The following is a 20,660-nucleotide window of genomic DNA, read 5'->3' as shown; positions in this document are numbered from 1 at the left end:
GTTCTGGGTCGACCAGCGTATTAAGGATCCAACGCATCTGAGCTTCATTCTGTTCAACTATAATACGCATTTTTTTTGCAATAATGCCCTCCATGTCTCGACACTGATGCTCTGATATCCAATGCTTGCGATAAAGTCATCGAAGATGAGCGCAAGTCAAAGATAGATAAGGAGACGACAAAGCTCAAACAGAAGATCATTCACATGATGTTAAGTGGCAAAGGGGACGAATTGAAGCCCAGTTCCTGCAATTCTGTCAATGGAGAAATGTTAATGGATAATCAGGAATGTACATTTGTACCTCGAATGCTATGAAGGGATGAATATTTTGATCATTAAATGAGGAATGATCGATGGAGATGGCACACGAAGGTGACAATTTTTATGCAGGAATGGTGCTAAGTTTTTCAGAGTGAAGACAATATAATGCAAAAGTGATTTTTCGAAATCACATCATTGGACGCTTGAAGGAACTAATTCTTCACTGCACATATCATGACATTTTCCACTACAAAAAAATCCTTTTGCGTCATGACTACTCACCTATTTCCTTGCAAACGCCTAGACCATCCTTATGTTTCAGCCCATCTTCCATTACCTTATCTTTCATGACTTCATGCACGCCTATTTTTCTGAATCACATACATTCCTTTATCCTTTTTAGTTTATTTTTGCCTTCTAGTTTTCCTTTTGAATAAAACTCATTCCCTTTCCATGATTACACTGCCTTGTTTTCCTCGCCATGCTGATCCACACTGCTTGTCCGTGAGTTCTTTCCATTTATATTCCTACCAAATATTTTTGTACAAACTCGCGTTGACTGATGTGGGATTCCTTAAGGCCCACCTTTCAACAAGTCTTGCCCCATCGACATTAGCACCTTATCTGGGAAATAGACTAGAGTTCCTTTTGAGTACCTAGAGGCTTGCATGCCTTAATGGCAAGTTCTCTCGCTGACGATCATGGGAATACATCAATGTCCCTTGATCCTTAGATCTTGCAAATGGCTCGACGTCAACCCCTTTATTCGCATTTCGCAAGATGTACTCGAGTACCTTGGCACTCATTGACATCAATGGTGAGTTGCCTCGCATTGGTTAATGGCATGCATCAATGGCTGGTAATCCAATGATTTATTTTCATGCTCGACATCAACACATTCTTTTACATGATTAGAATTGTACCAAGAAGTTTAGTAGCAGGTGAAGAGTATACACTTTTTCACGACTACCTCAGCAGTTACAACAACATGAATTCTGATCTATGAGAGTACCACAGTTCCACTTTCAGCATTTATCTTTTCCATGATTCAGCATCAGCAGTTCAGATTCCTTCATTTCCCAGGATCCAGTTACAACAACATCAGTCACATTTTCCTGATCTAGCAACAACAATAGCTACATTCCTATTGCATACTTCATCATTCTTGGGTAAGTAGAGGTATGTTGATTTTTAATCTTTAATCATGCAATTCCTTATATGCTGACTTGAATATTTTGGAAAATTCCCTCACCATGCTACATTTCCTTTCATGAACCATGTCAAGTTGCATGAGGACATGCAACCAATTCAGTTGGGGGGGGGGGGGGGGGGGGGGGCGCAGAGAACTATATTCACTAGATATTCACTACCATGATTCCATTTCTTCACCACTATCACTCCATTTTTCTCATTTACCATTCACCAACATTTATTTTCCAATGATACTTTGTTGCACTTTGCTTCATACGCAATATTGGCATGCTTAATTAATATTACAAAAGGGCTTTCTTATGCACATTATGATTTCCAGTGAGTGTTTACATTATTATTGAAGAAAAGAGAACAGAAAACGAAATGAATGTTGTTAACACAAGAACCAACATTCTTTCTATTCATGGTGGTCACACAAGAACCAACCATAAGAAAATGTAAGTTGTTACTCATGTCTTTCACATATCCTAGAAACATTCATTATTAAAAGACATCATCATGTAAAAGCCAAAGTTCAAGATGCCAAACGTTCTTAAAGGGACCCATGCATGGTTGCATGAGGACATGCAACAAGTTCGGTTGGGGAGGATGTTGGGACTCAGAAATGGCATATTTTCATCCACCTTTTTCTTCACTATTCCTTACATTTCATCATCCCATTAACCTTTTATCATATCATTTTCATAAAAACATTTGGGTTTCACCTTCTTATTTTCCATTTTATTCATTTTTGTATTACAAGTGAATTTATGATTAAATACTAGAAAATATACATATTTTTATATATATTTCAAGAATATGTGAGTTTTGTGATGTGTAGGAAATATGTGAAGAATTAATATCTCCTCCGCCATATTAAGGAGATACTTATGCAAGCCTATTCCTAAGGAGAAAATCATGTTGGTTGGCATATCTTATCCATATCTCCTCCACCATATTAAGGAGATAAGTATGCAAGCCTATTTCTAAGGAGAAAATCATGGAGGATTTGGTTAGCATATCTTATCCAAGATATGTGAAAGATTTGTGGAGGATTCAAAGGGATCATATTTTGTAATAATGGGAAAGTAGTTGAAAATTCTTGAGAGATTTGTGGAGGATTCAAAGGGATCATATCTTGTAATAATGGGAAATTAGTTGAGAGCGCTTGAGAGAATATTGGATATGTAATTATGAAATGGTTATCTTCCTCATGTATATAAGAGAGTGCTCTCTCTTAATTTTGATAATAATTAATAATGGAAAGATTGTGAGCTCACATATGTTGTTTTTCATTCAATTCTTCACATGTTGTAATTGTTTTTTTCCCTTATGCAATTTCCTGCTTTCCTAGTTAGTGTTTCAATGCCTTCCTAGATTAATTTGATTTCAGTAATTTAGATTAAATTAGTTCCACTTCGGTACTGCATATATAGTTCATGTGCCTTGTAAGTCTACGAACCTCGGATTGACAAATTAAATAGTTGGGCAAGTACTACAACAGAATTAAACAATAATATGTTCACCCAACACTGAGTGATCTAATTTCCAACTCAATTTAAACTCATACTAGACCCCTAAAATTTAGGGATAACATGTACATGACTATAGAAATACTATCAAATCGAAATTCATAATCTAACTAAGTTAATTAAACTTAATTAACTATTTACAAGTTGTTCTGAGAATAGAATTCAATTTTAATTTTTAGGTTAATTCAAGGACAAATTAAACTCGAATTTCTTGTTGCCATTTCTAAAAACTCCCTCTCAACAACAAAGGGATTATCGACTAACCTGATCCTATCTCCGTGAAACTCGAATTTTCATCTTGACAATGCCTTTGTCAAAATGTCAGTGATCCGGATTTAGACAGGAACGCAATAGATTACAGAGATAACCATAAATACAGAGATGCAATAACCATAAACACATAGATGCAGCGGAAATAATGATTCATTTCATTAATGGAAAATACTGAATACAACCAGAAATGGAAATAAACCAGCTAGGGCGATGGTAGCTATCTCTGAGAAGAGATGTGCGGCTACATGCCTCTGAACTGTTCCGAACTGTGTTACAATGAGGCTCGAAGGCCTATTTATTGTTGAGAAACAATGGAAAACCCTTCACATCCCGAAACCTAACCCTAGAAGATGAAACGCCAAATTGTGGGCCCCGTTTGGGTAAATTGGTACATCAATTTCCCGGGGTCGTAACTTTGGCATACGATCTCCGTTTGACGCGTACCATAGCTCGTTAGAAAGATCTATCCGAGCACTACCACTTTGGGAAGGGCAACATCGGTCTATAGACCCATGTTGCCCCCAAATTCCCAAAAAAACGTCGTTTAGGGCCTCAAAACGGCTCCGGAAGTTCAGGACCCGAAAAACTGCTAAAAATAGTAAGTTGTGCTACAATTAAGGAAACTGAAAAGACTGAAAGAGACAGTTGTGGGGGTCCAAATGGGTTGGTGGGTGGCCACCAACATCCACCTGGATCATTCCTCCCCCCTTAGGAAGCAATGGTCCCCATTGCGTTGAGTTCCTCCATCTGCTGAACTTGTCCTGCAATCTCTGATGTGTCCAGTGATGGTGGGAAGCATGGTCGACGATGGTCCACATTGAACATTTGGTGCAGGCGAAGGAATGGAGGAATTATGTGCTCCAAAGCATTGTTCCCCATAGCCTTGGTACTGCTATAAGGACCATGTCGGTGTGGTCTGAGCTTCTGATGGGTTCTGGTAAGGCGTTCTTTCTGTCGATGCAACCAGACTTTGTTGCCCACCTGAAACTTATGTGGTACCCCTGTGGGTGAGGAGAAGTTGTTCCTGTGTTCTGTCATGACCGTATCCTTTTGCTGCTGCTGCTGCATGGAGGAACCCTTTGCAGGGGTCATGGATGTAGCAACGATCTTCCCCTTACTTTGGGAGTGAACCAGACAAATGAATTTCCTGGTCTGTGATATGAGCTTGCTGCCTTTCTTAGCAGTGATCAAAGATGTGGCAGTAGGTGGAGCTACCTCTGGTATCCTGTATACTGAATCACCCAAAGAAATAATGACAACGCGAGGCCTTGACTCATACACAGCATGTCGCCTCCACAAGTATGGCTGGCCTAATAGTACATCACAAACATCCAGAGGTGTAACATCACACAATACCTCGTCTGTGAATGGTTTGATGCTGTATGGAAGGCGGCACTGCTGGCGAACTTTGAGATCTCGTCCTTCATGAAGCCACCCGATACTGTACGGCTGTGGGTGTGGTGTAGTTGGTAGGCCCAACCGCTTCACGACCTCTGCTGAAACCAGGTTCTTTTGGCTGCCACTGTCGACAATGAATTGCAGCGGCGAACCCTTCACCCACATCTGTGAGTGGAAAAGACGCTCCCCTTCCTCTGGATTTTCGGGCTCATCTTTCTGGATCTTGGCGGTGGCAACAGTGGCACTGGGATCCGCATCAATGATCTGCCTCCCTTTACCATTCCCCTTGTCGGGTTCTGGCTCAGGATCGGAACATGCATCTGATTCGGAAGCCTTCAACTCGGCCACCAGTGACTGCTTGGTCCGACACTCACTTGTGTTATGAGTGGGACTCTTGTGGAACTCACACCACTTCCCTGTGTCTTTCTTCGGCTTCATGGTGTTGTTCTTTTCTTGCGGCTTCGACGGGTTGTATTGGGTCACCCCGCCTTGGCTTTGTCCTTTGGGCTTCGGATTTGCAGATCCAAAGTCTCGCTTCTTCTGTTTGAACTTTTGCTCGATTTTGACAGCATATCGGTACGCCGTGCCGAGCGAGGAGATGTTCAAGAACACCATCTCTTCCTGGATGTATCTGTGCAGGCAGCCGCGGTATTTGAGTACCAGATGCAGCTCAGAATCTTTGATACCCAACTGTGTGCGAAGGGTATGAAAAATGTTTGTGAACTCCGGCACATCTTGGTCTCGTCCCTGCCGCAATGTGGTCCATTTGATGTATTTGTCCTCATAGCTTCCGACAGGGTAGTACTGCTCCTTGATGGCATCCCGAAAGTCATTCCAAGTGGGTGCGGCTGAAAATAGTGAGCCTGTACTTTCATCCTTCTGCTCGCAGTAGGTTTCCCACCAGTCCTTGACGTGGGGGGCTGCTTTGAGAAGAGCGAAAACGATCTTTTCCCGACTTGAAAATTCATGAACAGAAAAATACCCATCTAGCAGATTTAACCATTTATCTACGGCATCTGCGTCTATTTGACCCTCGAATATGGGGATTTCAAAATTAACTTGTACCTTGAACGGTGTGGCGTTTCCAGAGTTGCTGCTGGAAGCCGATGCGTCACTTCTGGGTAGCCGCTGAAGGATCTGCGCAAAGCTATCCATCATCGCGTTCCTTTGCCGCTCGAGCGCTTCTTCGAGCAAGATTTTGATAGGATCTCCTGCCCCCTCGTCTTTCTTCTCATCCGCCATGGGAGGCCGTCGGGATGTGCGAGGCTGGTCTTGCAAAGGTTCGACCAGTTCAAGCCCTAACTCCTTATATCCCGACCTCGTTGGGGACATGCAAAGAAAAACAGAGAAAAAACGGACCGCTCTGATACCACTGATCCGGATTTAGACAGGAACGCAATAGATTACAGAGATAACCATAAATACAGAGATGCAATAACCATAAACACATAGATGCAGCGGAAATAATGATTCATTTCATTAATGGAAAATACTGAATACAACCAGAAATGGAAATAAACCAGCTAGGGCGATGGTAGCTATCTCTGAGAAGAGATGTGCGGCTACATGCCTCTGAACTGTTCCGAACTGTGTTACAATGAGGCTCGAAGGCCTATTTATTGTTGAGAAACAATGGAAAACCCTTCACATCCCGAAACCTAACCCTAGAAGATGAAACGCCAAATTGTGGGCCCCGTTTGGGTAAATTGGTACATCAATTTCCCGGGGTCGTAACTTTGGCATACGATCTCCGTTTGACGCGTACCATAGCTCGTTAGAAAGATCTATCCGAGCACTACCACTTTGGGAAGGGCAACATCGGTCTATAGACCCATGTTGCCCCCAAATTCCCAAAAAAACGTCGTTTAGGGCCTCAAAACGGCTCCGGAAGTTCAGGACCCGAAAAACTGCTAAAAATAGTAAGTTGTGCTACAATTAAGGAAACTGAAAAGACTGAAAGAGACAGTTGTGGGGGTCCAAATGGGTTGGTGGGTGGCCACCAACATCCACCTGGATCAGTCAGTATCTTCGTCCTCCATGGGAATGTACTCTAACAACATAATCCACCTCAATACATAATCTATGAGATGATGATATCAGATATCAATATGCTTGGACCGATCATGAAAAACTAGATTTTCATAGAGTTTGATACAACTTTGATTATCATAGTAAATCAAATTTGGATCCATCTACTGACCAAACAAACTAACCAGGATCTTCCTCATCCAGATGGCCTCATATATTGGCTGACTCGCATCCATGTACTCTACCTCTACCAAACTAAGTGCAACCAAACTCTGTTTCTTGTTGTACCAAGGAATTGTCGTTGACCCAAAACCGAAGATCCCTCCTAATGTGATCCTCTTGTCAGATGGACTCCCTATCCAATCAGCATCGTTGAAGCCTTGAAGCTTCACTCCCTCTTTCCGTCTGTACCATAATCCATACTGAGTAGCACCCCTGAGGTATCTTAACACATGTTTTTCCGCCTTCCAATACAGCTTGGTAGGCCTAACCATTGCTTGACTAAAATGGTTAAATGCATATCACATATCCAGTCGTGTTTTCACCAAGTACAAGAGTGAACCCACAAGCTGCCTATAAATAGTGGCTTCCACTACTTCCCCTGAAGTAGCATCCTTCTTCCTCCAGTTACCTGCTAGAGAAGTCTCCATGGGTTTGCTGCTCTGCATGCAGAATCTACTGAGTATCTCATTTCCATACTTTCCTTGAGACACAAGCAACCCCCCATCATCCTACCATACCTCCATTCCAAGAAGGTAATGCATGATCCCTATGTCCATTTCAAACTCTCTTGCAAGGTCCTCCTTGCAAGAATTGATCAACTGATGATCACCAGTGAGTATAAGATCATCAACAAAAAGTGCAATGATCAACAATTTACCTTCCACCACTATGTGGTACAGGTTCACATCCGCTTCACTCTTCATGAATCCCAACCCAGAGAAGTAGATATCTATCCTGGTGTACCAAGCACGAGGTGCTTGTGTTAGCCCATACAACACTCTGTTGAGCCAGCACACATGCGACTGATGGTCAAAGGTTTCAAAACCTTCAGGATGCTCTATGTACACCTCTTTCTCAATCATGCGATTAAGGAAGGTTGTCTTTACATACATCTAATGTATCTTCCAAGCCATCTGTGTTGATAATGCCAATATAGATCTGATTGATGAGTACTTTGCAACATGAGCAAATGTCTCATCATAGTCAATCCCCTCTACCTGTGAAAAGCCACGAGCCACAAATCTAGCCTTATGCTTCTCCACACTACCATGTAAAGCTTGATTTACCTTGTAAAGCTAACAAGAGCTCACAACTAACTTGTCCTCCGGTCTTGGGACCACATCCCAAACATTGTTATGAAGTATGGAGTCATACTCCTCCACCATGGCATCAACCCAAAACGGTTGCTGCACTGCTTTCTTAAAGGAAGATGGCTCTGTCACAACACATTCGCCCATAAGAGCCATGTATCTAGTGTACCTCTCAGGTGACCTCCTTTGCCCTTGTTGAGAAGTGGGTGCTCCCACATTATCCCGTGCATCATCCAACAATCTGTTAGGCTCTCTAGTGTGCTTTCTTCCCTCTCTGGAAGACTCTTCTTGAGTGGATGTCTCCACTTCCTGATTCTCTACATGTGGCTGCTCCACATCGATATGAGGCTCCTCAACCTTAGGAGATAAAAGCTCCTCATCCGCATGTAGCTCAAACTCCCTCTCAAGGGAAACTCACATGGCCTTCTCCTCATCGAATATGACATCCCTCTGAACCACTTCCATCCTGTTGGTCGACAATTACAGCCAATAGTTGTGAGGTGTATCATTGTAACCCACAAATATCACCAACTCTATTGTCAACTCAAGCTTCATTCATGCATCTTTGATCACATGGCAATATACCGATGACCCAAAAATCCTGAAGTGAACAACATCTGGCCTCTTACTGGAATAAACCTCCTCTGGTGTCTTCATCTCAAGTATCTAACGTGGGCTACGGTTCTTAACATAAACCATTGTGTTGCATGCCTTAGCTCGCAAGTGTAGTGGTAGGCCCTGATTATGCAATATCGCCCTCGCTTCCCCTACTATGCTTCTATTCTTCCTCTCGGCCACCCCATTCTGCTGAGGGTTATGGGGTGTCATCAACTCTCGTTTAATACCTTCCGCTGCATAGAAGTTCTTAAACTCGTTTGAGACATACTCACCACCATTATCACTATGTAGAGATTTACCCTTCTTGCTTGACTCTTTCTCCACCAATTATTTAAGCTCACAAAATTTCATGAAGGTTTGATCCTTTTTTTGCATGAAAAATATCCAGCAGCATTTTCAAGAAAAGTCATCAACAAATATAACATAATACCTGTGTTTGGACCTGGACATTGTCGAGAATGGTCGAGACACATTTGAATGGACTCACTCTAGGATAGACTCTGCTCGAATGTCTTTATCATGAAAGGAAGACTTGGTGTATTTTCCCAAATTACACCCCTTACATGTATCAACTTGCTCAAGTGTACCTTTGGGAAGATCGGTACAGATCTGCTGCGGTATCTCCAAAGCCCCATGATGCAAGTGGCCTAATCACCTGTGCCACAACTTGCCAGCATATCGACTCTACACCCTTTCTTCTTTTGTGCTCAAAGAAACACACTCCTCTACCTCCAACTTATAGAGATTCTTTTCTCGAATCCCTACCTTCTTTACTTGACCCATGGCTATGTGTCGAAGGAACACCTTTCCTTTCGAGAAGATCATGTCATAGCCTCTATCCTCAAGAATGGAAACAGATACCAAGTTCTTCTTCTACCCGAGCACATACATAACATTATTCAAGGTTAGTAGAGCCCCATGCTCCCTCTAAAAAGTAATTGTGCCCAATCTAGTAACACTATACTTCTCGTCGTCACCCATCGCAATATGCATCTATAGATCTTTCTCCTCTAAGTCACTGAATAAATCTTTATTGCTAGTCATGTGGAACGAAGCTCCATTGTCTAAGTACCATACACTTCCCATTGTTGATGACACCATGCATGCAATGAGAGAAAATTCAAATTCGAATTGAGACGCCAAAGCCTCACCCGTCACTCCTCCAGAAGATTTCTTCTTGGACTTCTTTAGTGGACAATTTGTAGCAAAATGGCCCAACTCATGATAATGAAAGAACTTAACTTTCGTCATGTCTTTCTTCTTACCTCCATTATAAGAATCCAATTTGGAATGGGAAGCTTTCCATTTCCATTTCTTCATCTTAATTGTTGAGGCACATTTCTCTTCATCATCAGTCTTTGGTGAAGAGACATCCCTGGTGTTCCTCCTGATCTCCTCCTGCATCAAATTTGATCACAGTCATTCCCAATCTAGTAGATTCTCCTGATCATTGACAGAGTCCTAATAACTATGCCAACTCTTTGGGAGTCCTAGAAGAGCAAGATTCACCATATCATCCTCGAAAACCATGATTGCAACACTTCCAAGTTCACCACGACACTGAGTAAACTTTGTCAAGTATTTTGGAATCATGTCGCCTTTCTCCATTTTGATTTTTTGAAGTTTGTCCTTTAGTGTCAATTTCCTTTGGTCACTTCTCTTATAATACAAGTCTTGCAATTATTTCCACATAGCATACGAAGTTTCCTTGCCATGGAGACTCGAGACAATGTGGTCTCAAACTCCCTAAAGGATTATCTACCTTGTCTTCACCACACACTTCTTCCATTCGACCAAATTATGTGCATCCGATGTTGCTGGCTTAGGAATTTCTTGATCAATGAGTTTATTTAAGATATTATCCTCTACCATAGCCTCCATTCTATCCCTCCAGGCTATAAAAATTGAGCTGCCTTCCAAGGCATACTCGAGCCGCAAACCGTAGAACGCCATATGATGATCCCAAAGTATTTATTGTAAATTTGAATTTCACGTGTAACCCAAAACTCAAAACTTGGAAATCACCTCTAGTATATTTTTCTGTGCTTCGATATCATATAGAAAATCTTGTAGATTCACAAGCTCATGCAATGTATTAAATCACAAGACAAAAATCTACTTTTACTTTCAACCAGCGGAAGCCAATAGATCGATGAAAACAACTAGAACAAGAACAAGATAAATCAATGGCACATAATAAAAGATGTATCCGGGAAATCCATTGCTCGAAACCTCGCTATCTGTATTACATATATCAGAAATATGAGTGAAGATATAAAGCTTGTTCTCACTAGAAAATTTTTGCATAAGTATGCTCAATTCTCTCAGCTCACAAGCTAGCTCATGCTAAATCCTTAGCTTATTCAGCAACTCTCCAAGCCTCTAATAGCTTGCGTAATACCTAGGATGAATAACCTATATTTAAAGGGAATTCATGCTTCCGAAACTGTGCAATATAAACATAGGATCAATCTCTAATGCATGTGTGATATTTACAATCCAGTAAATAATACCCTGATAGTACATTGTCCCTGCACTCTAGTCTCAACTGGGTATTTCTCTGAACTGACATGCATGAGTTTCTCATGAGGGAATATTTAGTTAATTGGAGTAGCACTATTGGATGTACTAGTGCACCAACTGACTGTCATTCCTTTATTAGTTCCAAAAACAATTTAGAACTAATTTAACTGAGCTTAACTTAGTAAATTGAGTGATCTAATTTCCAACTCAATTTAAACTCATTCCGGACCCCTAAAATTTAGGGAGAACATATGCATGACTACAGAAAGACTTCCAACTCGAAATTCCTAAGCTAATTAAGTTAATTAAACTTAATTAACTATTTTACAAGTTGCTATGAGAATAGAATTCGATTTTAATTCTCTGTCTAATTCAAGGACAAATTAAACTAGAATTTCTTGTTGCCATTTCTCAACAAAGGCTAAGATAGAGAGAAGGATACACAAATATGGAGGGGGGAAGAGAGGGGGAGAGAGAAGGAGAGAGGGATGGAGAAAGTGACAGGGTTGGAGAGAGAGAGAGAGAGAGGGAGGTAGGAGAGAAAGGGACAGCGAGGAAGGACAAGAGAGGAGAGAGGGAGGGAGAGAGAGGAGGAGAGAGGGAGGGACAAAGAGATGGAGTTAGAAGGGGAGAGAGGGAGGGAAGAAGAATGAAATAGAGGGAGAAAAGTGGAGAGAGAGAGTGATAGGGATTGACAAGGGAGAGATTGAGAGAGTGTGAATATGTTTGGGGGTAAGATAGAGAGAAAAAGGAGAGATGGAGGGCGATATAGATATGAATGAAGGGGTGGTAAGGGAAGAAGATTTCTTTCACTAGATGCATTGATTTAAGTGTAGATGGTTATTTTTAATCCTATTTGCTTGCACTATATGCATTGATTTCATTGTATATGGTGACTTATAATCCTATTTGATTTTTTGCATTATATGCATTGATTTTAATATAGATGATGATTTCTAACAGTATTTGGTTGTTTGCACTAGATGCATTGATTTCAGTGTAGATGTTGATTTCTAATCCTATTTGATTACTTGCAATAGATGCATTGATTTTAGTGTAGATGTTGATTTCTAATCCTATTTGATTGCTTGCACTAGATGCATTGATTTCAGTGTCATTTTTTTCTAATTCTATTTGATTTCTTTCACTAGATGCATTAATTTTAGTGTACATGTTGATTTCTAATTCCATTTGATTGCTTTCACTAGATGTATTGATTTCACTATAGATGTTGATTTCCAATTATATTTGATTGCTTGCACTAGATGCATTGAGTTCAATGTAGATGTTGATTTCTAATCCTGTTTTATTGATTGCATTAGATGCATTAATTTTAGTGAAGATGTTGTTTTCTAATCGTATTTGATTGCTTGCATTAGATGCATTTATTTCATTGTAGATTTTTTTTCTAATCCTATTTGATTGCTTGTATTAGATGTATTTATTTCAGTGTAAATGTTGAGTTTTTATTTGATGTGACTAGATGTATGATGGTACATTAATTTTACAGCGATTGGATTAATAGTGTGATTGATTTTAGTGTAAGCACACATAAATTATTAACAACGTACATTGAGTTTTGTGTTATAGTAATTCAACCTATTAATATTGGAGAGAAAGAGAGAAGGTAAGATGTTTACTACAATAGTTCGAGATAAAGATTTGAATGGTTTACGATTGTCGTTTTTATATAATCGATATATGAAAACTTGGCAAAACCTACAAGGGTGACAATAAGAATAGTAGAAAAAAATAGTTTGAGATTAATCACAATGAAGACTATTTGTAATTGTCTACATTTTTATTATTCAACACTATTACAATGTCACTTGGTATTCAAAAAAAATATTTCATCATTAAAGTTATTAGAAATATTTATCATCTCAAGCGACTAAGGTAACTTAGAAAATTAAAAAATAAAAATGCTCTTGAAGATATATTTAGTAATACACGGAGGGACGCTATTAAGAATTAATTAGTTGTCAAAAATTGTGATACCTAAAATTAAATGAAATAGATGTGCACTATTAAAAAGCCTGCAAACTATTGACAAAATTGTCTCCCTTCTTCATCACCACTAATTACTAATAGACAATTACATACACATATATAAATATAAAACAATAACTATAGCCTTCACAAACATTACCACCCAAATCCAAACATATTAACACACAAACCACTCAAAACATATAAACATAGACTTACAAACCATTCAAAGAAAACAACATAGACTAAATTAAAGAAGAGAATGATATAGACATGTTAAACAAAAAAAAACATAATGTAAATTTCAAAGTATAAAGCATATCTCAAACATATACAAAATAATGATAATCTAAAAAAATGACATTGTTGACCTCAATTGGAACCAGCGAATCCATCTAAATCCGTCTCTATCATGTCCCAAGAAATCTCAAATTTCTAAAAAGACAAACTTTCATTTTAGAAAATCTTTTGGTCTTCATTTCTTCCACCAAAAACCATTTTATAGCTAATACTAGACTTCTCCTCAATGAGTATAGACGTATTCAAATAATATCAATAATTGTTGAATTGAGGCTTATGTGATCCATAACATTTATCAAGAAGAGCTTCGGCGTAAATCACATGTATAAAACCTTTTTCGACGCGTTTTGAACCAACTAGTGTGGTTCATCGTCAGGACAAGTTGAGGAGTCAGATCCTGGCTGCCAATTATATAGGGAGAACAGATCATCCAAACATCTAGGTTGACTAGGTTGACCATCAACGACTATCTAAAACGGCTAGATTATAAATAATAATAAAATATTAATAAGTCAAAGGTAATATATTAGTTATTCTATTTTATCATATTAATATATCTTTCTTGGGTTAATAAATTACTTAATTTAACTCATTTATAATTTATTTGATCACACCACTCTAGATAAGTAAAAGGGTGGGGGGGGGAGTTTATAGAATGTTAAATTATTTTATTATATTTATATACTAAATTATCTAATTCTAATTTATTTAATCAATTGTATCATGACTAAAGGGGATTTATTTGTTTATTGATTATTATTATTATTTTTTTTGGAACAAATTATTTATGAGTATTGGTTAAAATTGATTTATATTCTTATTTTTATTTTACTTATATGGTAAAGGTATAAACTTAGTAACAAATAGGAATGATAATATTAATAAATTTTTTGATAAGGAAATAGTAATAAAAATTAAAATGACCGTCAATTTCTTATTTAAAACAAGTAGGACAAGAATAGGACAAAAGTAAACGACTAAATAAAAAGGGAACCCTAGGAGGAGGGAAAAGACAACTCTAAGGAGAAGGAACTGGGGAAGAAGGGGAAACCTTGATGAGACTAAGAGGAAAGGGCAGGGATCCAGCAACGAGTGATCTTCCAGTCATCATCTCTATTGATATTGTTAGGCCTTTTTTCAATTTCAATCGATTCCCTGAATTTACGGTGATGGAACTGCACAACCTTGGTAATAACCTTGGCCTCCACAATACAAACATGTTGCTTGGCCTTTTCCGCATGCTCTGCTAATGCTGAAGACTTGGTTCTCCCATGTCTAAGGTCAGTTGCATGTTCATTTATCCTTTGATGGATGGAGCGCCCAATTTCCCTGATATAGGGTGTCCCACAAGAACAGGGGATCAAGTAGACACCCTTCATGTCCTTAGGGTCAATGGGATCTTTCACCGAATGGAGGGATTTATGAATGGTGTTGAGGGGCCTAAATTTTGAGGAAATATTATACTTCTTAAGGATCCGAGCAATCTTGCCCATGGTTCCCTGGACATAGGGAAGATGGACACCTATCAGGTGTTCTTTAGGTTCTTTTCTACTAACAGAATTTTTAGAGGCTTTAAGGAAAGCCTTTTGACATAGATGCCTACTATATCCGTTCTTCACAAAGACATTAAGGAGATGGGATTTTCCTTATCGAAGCTCTTATTATCAGAAATCCTAAGGGAACGAGTAGCGAGGGTGTTGAGAACCCCCAATTTTTGAGTGGGGAAAAGATGGGAATCGACATGAAGATACTGCTCAGTATGTGTTTTCTTCTGGAACACTGAGTGGGAGAGGGAACCGTCCTTATTCTTAGAAATAAGAATATCCAAGAAGGGGAGGCCCATTGACTTCTTTTTCCATGGTGAACTTAATGGCAAAGGATTGACAGTTAAGGTGATTGAAGAAGAGATCCAACTCCTCTTGGCCATGGGACTAGATGACATTAGTGTCATCAACATACCTTTTCCAAAGCTTGGGTAGGAGACGGGCCGAGGCTAAAGCTCTGGCTTCGAAATTTTCCATAAAAAGATTCGCAACAATAGGGGAAAGGGGTGAGCCCATGGCAACACCACAGGTCTGTTCAAAGAACTCACCCTTGAAACAGAAACAAGTGGAAGTGAGACAAATCTCAACCAGTTGGGCGGTATCGGGATTTGTTAGGCGATAGATCACTTCCAAGGCCTCCTTTATAGGGATAGAAGTGTAAAGGGATACCACATCAAAGATGACGAGTATGTTTTCAAGGTCATGCTTAATATCCTTAAGCTCATTAATGAAGGAAGCAAAGTCTTTCACGAAGGACTCTATATGGCCAACTAGGGGCTTAAGCTTAAGGGCAGGGAACTTGGCTAGAAGGTAGGTCGGACAACCAATGGTGTTGAGAATACGCCTCAAGGGGCCCCCTTCTTTGTGAATCTTTGGCAACCCATAGATCCTGGGAGTAATGGGACTACTCTTAATGAGTTTATGGCAAAGGGAATTCACAGAGCTACTGGATTTGATGGCAAGAGCCACCGCCTTAGAAATCTTCTTAAGATGGTTCTTGGGCAGAATTTTATAACTGCCACTATTCTGAAGATGATCTAACATCTTCTTGCGGTAATCATCCCTGTTAAGGGTGACCGCAGCTCCCCCTTTGTCAGCCTTCAGAACGACGATGTCTTTGTCCTGGTTTAAGGTTTTAAGGGCAATGAATTCCTCATTACTGAGGTTATTTAGGGGGGCTTAGCCTTTCTAAGGAAGAGAGCAAAATCCTACCTAATAGTGTCCTTGATATTATCTGGAAGATCTTTAATCCCGTATTCCATGTCGTAAATAATATCATCCACCGGGATTTTTCTAGGGGCTAGGGTAAAGTTTAAACCTTTGCCAAAAAATCTAAAAACAGATGGGGAAAAAGAGAAACTAGACAAGTTAAAAACTCTATTGTTCTGAGAGGGAGGGGGAAGAATATTCTCGTCTAAGTTCAAGACCTCATTGTTTTTGTTAAAATAGTTATTATTCTCCGGCGATAAATTAATATCATTGTCATTACTAATGTTAATGTTATTGTTAATAGATTCATTATCAATATTATTATTATTATTAATATTATCCTCGTTATTAATAACACACAAATTATTAATATTAATATTATTATTATAATTACATAACTTACCATCATCATTATTATTATTATTATTATTATTATTATTTGTATTATTATTATTATTATTAATATTAGATACAAAATTATTGTTATTATTATAATTACGTGAAATATTAAAACAAAACATATGCGAATGGCACTTACCACGCAGCGGTGAGCTCTTACAGAATCTCCGGCTGGTAGCATCAACACTGCGGGAGGCAGAAGGAACTGGCGACAACAGAATGCCACGCTGCATAGGTAAACAATTACATAGGCTAGCAACAACAATGATGGGGGAGGCAGAAAGATCCAGCGACATAGAGATTTGAGTGTTGTCATCCTTAGAAAGGCTAAGCTCCTCCAGAAGAACCTCAGTAATGAGGAATTCATTGCCCTTAAAACCTTAAACTAGAACAAAGATATCGTCGTTCTGAAGGCTGACAAAGGGGGAGTTGCGGTCATCCTTAACAGGGATGATTACCGCAAGAAGATGTTAGAGCATCTTCACAATAGTGGCAGTTATAAAGAGTTGCCCAAGAACCCTCTTAAGAAGATTTCTAAGGTAGTGGCTCTGTGAATTCCCTTTGCCATAAACTCATTGAGATTAGTCCCATTACTCCTAGGATCTATGGGTTGCCAAAGATTCACAAAGAAGGGCCCCCCCTGAGGTCTATTGTCAACACCATTGGTGGTCCGACCTACCTTCTAGCCAAGTTCCTTGCCCTTAAGCTTAAGCCCCTAGTTGGCCATACAGAGTCCTTTGTGAAAAACTCTGCTTCCTTCATTAATGAGCTTAAGGATATTAAGCTTGACCCTAAAAACATCCTTTTCAGCTTTGAAGTAGTCTCCCTTTACACTTGTATCCCTATAAAGGAGGCCTTGGAAGTGATCTATCACCTAACAGATCCCGATACCGCTCAGCTGGTTGAGATTTGTCTCACTTCCACTTTTTTCTATTTCAAGGGTGAGTTCTTTGAACAAACCTGTGGTGTTGCCATGGGATCACCCCTTTCCCCTATTGTTGCAAATATTTTTATGGAATATTTTGAAGCCAAAGCTTTAGCCTCGGCCCGTCTCCTACCAAAGCTTTGGAAAAGGTATGTTGATGACACTAATGTCATCTGGTCCTATGGCTAAGAAGAGTTGGATCTCTTCTTCAATCACCTCAACTGTCAATCCTCTGCCATTAAGTTCACCATGGAAAAAGAAGTCAATGGTTGCCTCCCCTTCTTGGATATTCTTATTTCTAAGAATAAGGACGGTTCCCTCTCCCACTAAGTGTTCCGGAAGAAAACGCATATTGAGCAGTATCTTCATGCCAATTCCCATCATTTCCCTACTCAAAAATTGGGGGTTATCAACACCCTCGCCACTCGTGCCCTTAGGATTTATGATAATAAGAGCTTCGATAAGGAAAAATCCCATCTCCTTAATGTCTTTATGGAGAATGGCTATAGTAGGCGCCAAGGTCAGAAGGCTTTCCTTAGAGCCTCTAAAAATTCTGTTAGTAGAAAATAACCTAAAGAACTCCTGCTAGGTGTCCATCTTCCCTATGTCCAGGGAACCATAGACAAGATTGCTCGGATCCTTAAGAAGTATAATATTCCCTCAAAATTTAGGCCCCTCAACACCATTCGTAAATCCCTCCGTTCGGTGAAAGATCTCATTGACCCTAAGGACATGAAGGGTGTCTACTTGATCCCGTGTTCTTGTGGGACACCCTATATAAGGGAAACTGGGCGCTCCATCCATCAAAGAATAAATGAACATGCAACTGACCTAAGACATGGGAGAACCAAGTCTTCAGCATTAGCAGAGCATGCGGAAAATACCAAGCATCATGTTTGCATTGAGGAGGCCAAGGTTATTACCAAGGTTGCGCAGTTCCATCACTGTAAATTCAGGGAAGCGATTGAAATTGAAAAAAGGCCTAACAATCTCAATAGAGATGATGGCTGGAAGATCAGTCGTAGCTGGATCCCTTCCCTTTCTTCTTAGTCTCATCAAGGTTTCCCTTTATTCCCCTGTTCCTTCTCTTTAGAGTTGTCTTTTCCCTCCTCCTAGGGTTCTCTTTTTATTTAGTCTTTTACTTTTGTCATGTTCTTGTTCTACTTGTTTTAAATAAGAAATTAACGGTCATTTTAATTTTTATTACTATTTCATTATCAATTTTTTTTTTAATATTATTATGCCTGTTTGTTACTAAGTTTCTATCTTTACCATATAAGTAAAATACAAATAAAAATAAAAATAACAATATAAATCAATTTTAACCCATACTCATAAATAATTTGTTCCAAAAAAACAAAAATAAATAAATAAACCCCCTTTATTCATGATACAATTGATTAAATAAATTAGAATTAGGTAATTTAGTATATAAATATAATAAAATAATTTAACATTCTATAAAAACCCCCCTTTTACTTATCCAGAGTGGTATGATCAAATAAGTTATAAATGAGTTAAATTAAGTAATTTATTAACCCAAGAAAGATATATTAATATGATAAAATAGAATAATTAATATATTAACTTTGATTTATTAGTATTTTAATATTATTTTTAATTTAGTCGTTTTAGATAGTTGTTGATGGTCAACCTAGTCACCCTAACCATTTGGATGATCTGTGCTCCCTATATAATTGGCATCCAGGACTGACTCCTCAAATTGTCCTGACCATGAACCACACTAGTTGGTTGAAAACACGTCGACAAAACTTTTCTACATGTAATTTATGCCGAAACTCTTCTTAATAAATATCAATAATAACAAACATGTCGAGAACTTAGGAAGAACATTCGAATCTTTGCTTTTCCGGCCGAGAAACATTATCCAGGTCAATAAATTAAAAAAAAAAAAAATCCTGGCTTCTCGCTAAATATTCTGCTAACAACGAATAAGATCAACCATATGGGGGAATATTTTGAACTTTGTTTCTTCAGCCATTAACTATTATGTGGGTTTGTAAGTTCATTCCCAAAAAAACCAAAAAAAAAGTAATCCTATATGTCTGCAAGCAAGTAATGAGCTAAAGTCATTTATCACCCTAAAATAGATTCATTTAATTTTGGATTTATTAATTAAATTAATTTAGATTCATTTAACTGTGGATTTATAATAGATTGAGAAATCAAATTGTCTGGATCCATTTTTTGAGTGTGAAATTTGAAAAAAGAAATTTACAAACTCTAAAAATTTGATCCCGTGAATCCCGTCAATATGTATAACTAAAGAATTAAATAGATACAATCTAGTTTAATTAAAAACCTATTAGTAGGAGGAAATGCTTTAGCTCATTACTTTCTTGCAAACATATTTGATTACGATCATATGCAGCACAGCAGAGAGTAATCAAGGTTTTTTGGTTTTTTTCGGAATGAACTTACAAACCCACATAATAGTTAATGGTGGAAGAAACAAAGATCAAAATATTCCCCCAGATGCTTGATCTGATTCGTTGTTTGCAGATTATTCAGCGACAACTGCCAGAATTTTTGTCCTTTTTTTTAATTTTATTGACCCTCATCATGGTTCTTGGCGGGAGAAGCAAAGATTCAAACGTTTCTTCGCAAGTCTTTGGACACATTCGTTATTAGCGATATTATTTGAATACGTGTATACTCATTGAGGAGAAGTGTCGTATTATCCGTTTAATTTATTCACCCACAAAGTGGTTCCCTGTGGAAGAAACAAAGACCAATGGTTCCTTGTCGAAGGAACAAAGACCAAAATATTCCCCTCAAGGCTTCAATTCATTCGTTGTTGGTAGAATTAATAGATTACCAGCATATTCGGCGTAGAGGTGTCAGGGTTGTTTTTGTTTAATTTATCCGAAGCAAGGATTCAAGGATTCAAACATTCCTCCAAAGTCTTGAAAATATTCGTTGATTGCAGACTTAAATGAATACCATAATATTCGGCGTGGAACAGTCGGTGTAATTTATTCTGTTTTAAAATTTATTCACCCAAATAATGGTTCACCGTAACCAAAAAACCTAACATTCCCGCAGAACCGTGAATCATTGGTCGATTGCAGAATTATTTGAATGTCACCTTATCTTTCGATTTTATTTATTCATCGGCATAATGATCGTTTAAAGA

General features: G+C 38.6%; 1 protein-coding gene across 1 annotated transcript in view; it reads right to left on the bottom strand.

The window, feature by feature from the left end:
• Nucleotides 1–200: 200 nt before the first annotated feature.
• LOC149189629 (uncharacterized) overlaps nucleotides 201–20,660 on the bottom strand; it is a 75,814-nt gene continuing 55,354 nt past the window's right edge. The window contains exons 2-4 of the mRNA XM_089410289.1: nucleotides 16,718–16,805; nucleotides 15,519–16,092; nucleotides 201–253 (exon numbers count right to left, since the gene is read on the bottom strand). Coding sequence (XP_089266415.1) covers nucleotides 201–253; nucleotides 15,519–16,092; nucleotides 16,718–16,805 — 715 coding nt within the window. The remainder of the gene's footprint in view (nucleotides 254–15,518; nucleotides 16,093–16,717; nucleotides 16,806–20,660) is intronic.

The sequence above is a fragment of the Pinus tabuliformis genome, chromosome 3_1 (assembly GCF_031772625.1).
Source record: "Pinus tabuliformis cultivar Carrire ecotype Pingquan chromosome 3_1, CPIR1, whole genome shotgun sequence".
Classification (NCBI taxonomy): Eukaryota; Viridiplantae; Streptophyta; class Pinopsida; order Pinales; family Pinaceae; genus Pinus; species Pinus tabuliformis.
Note: the sequence above shows the minus strand (reverse complement) of the source record. Positions and strands in the feature narration are given on the sequence as shown.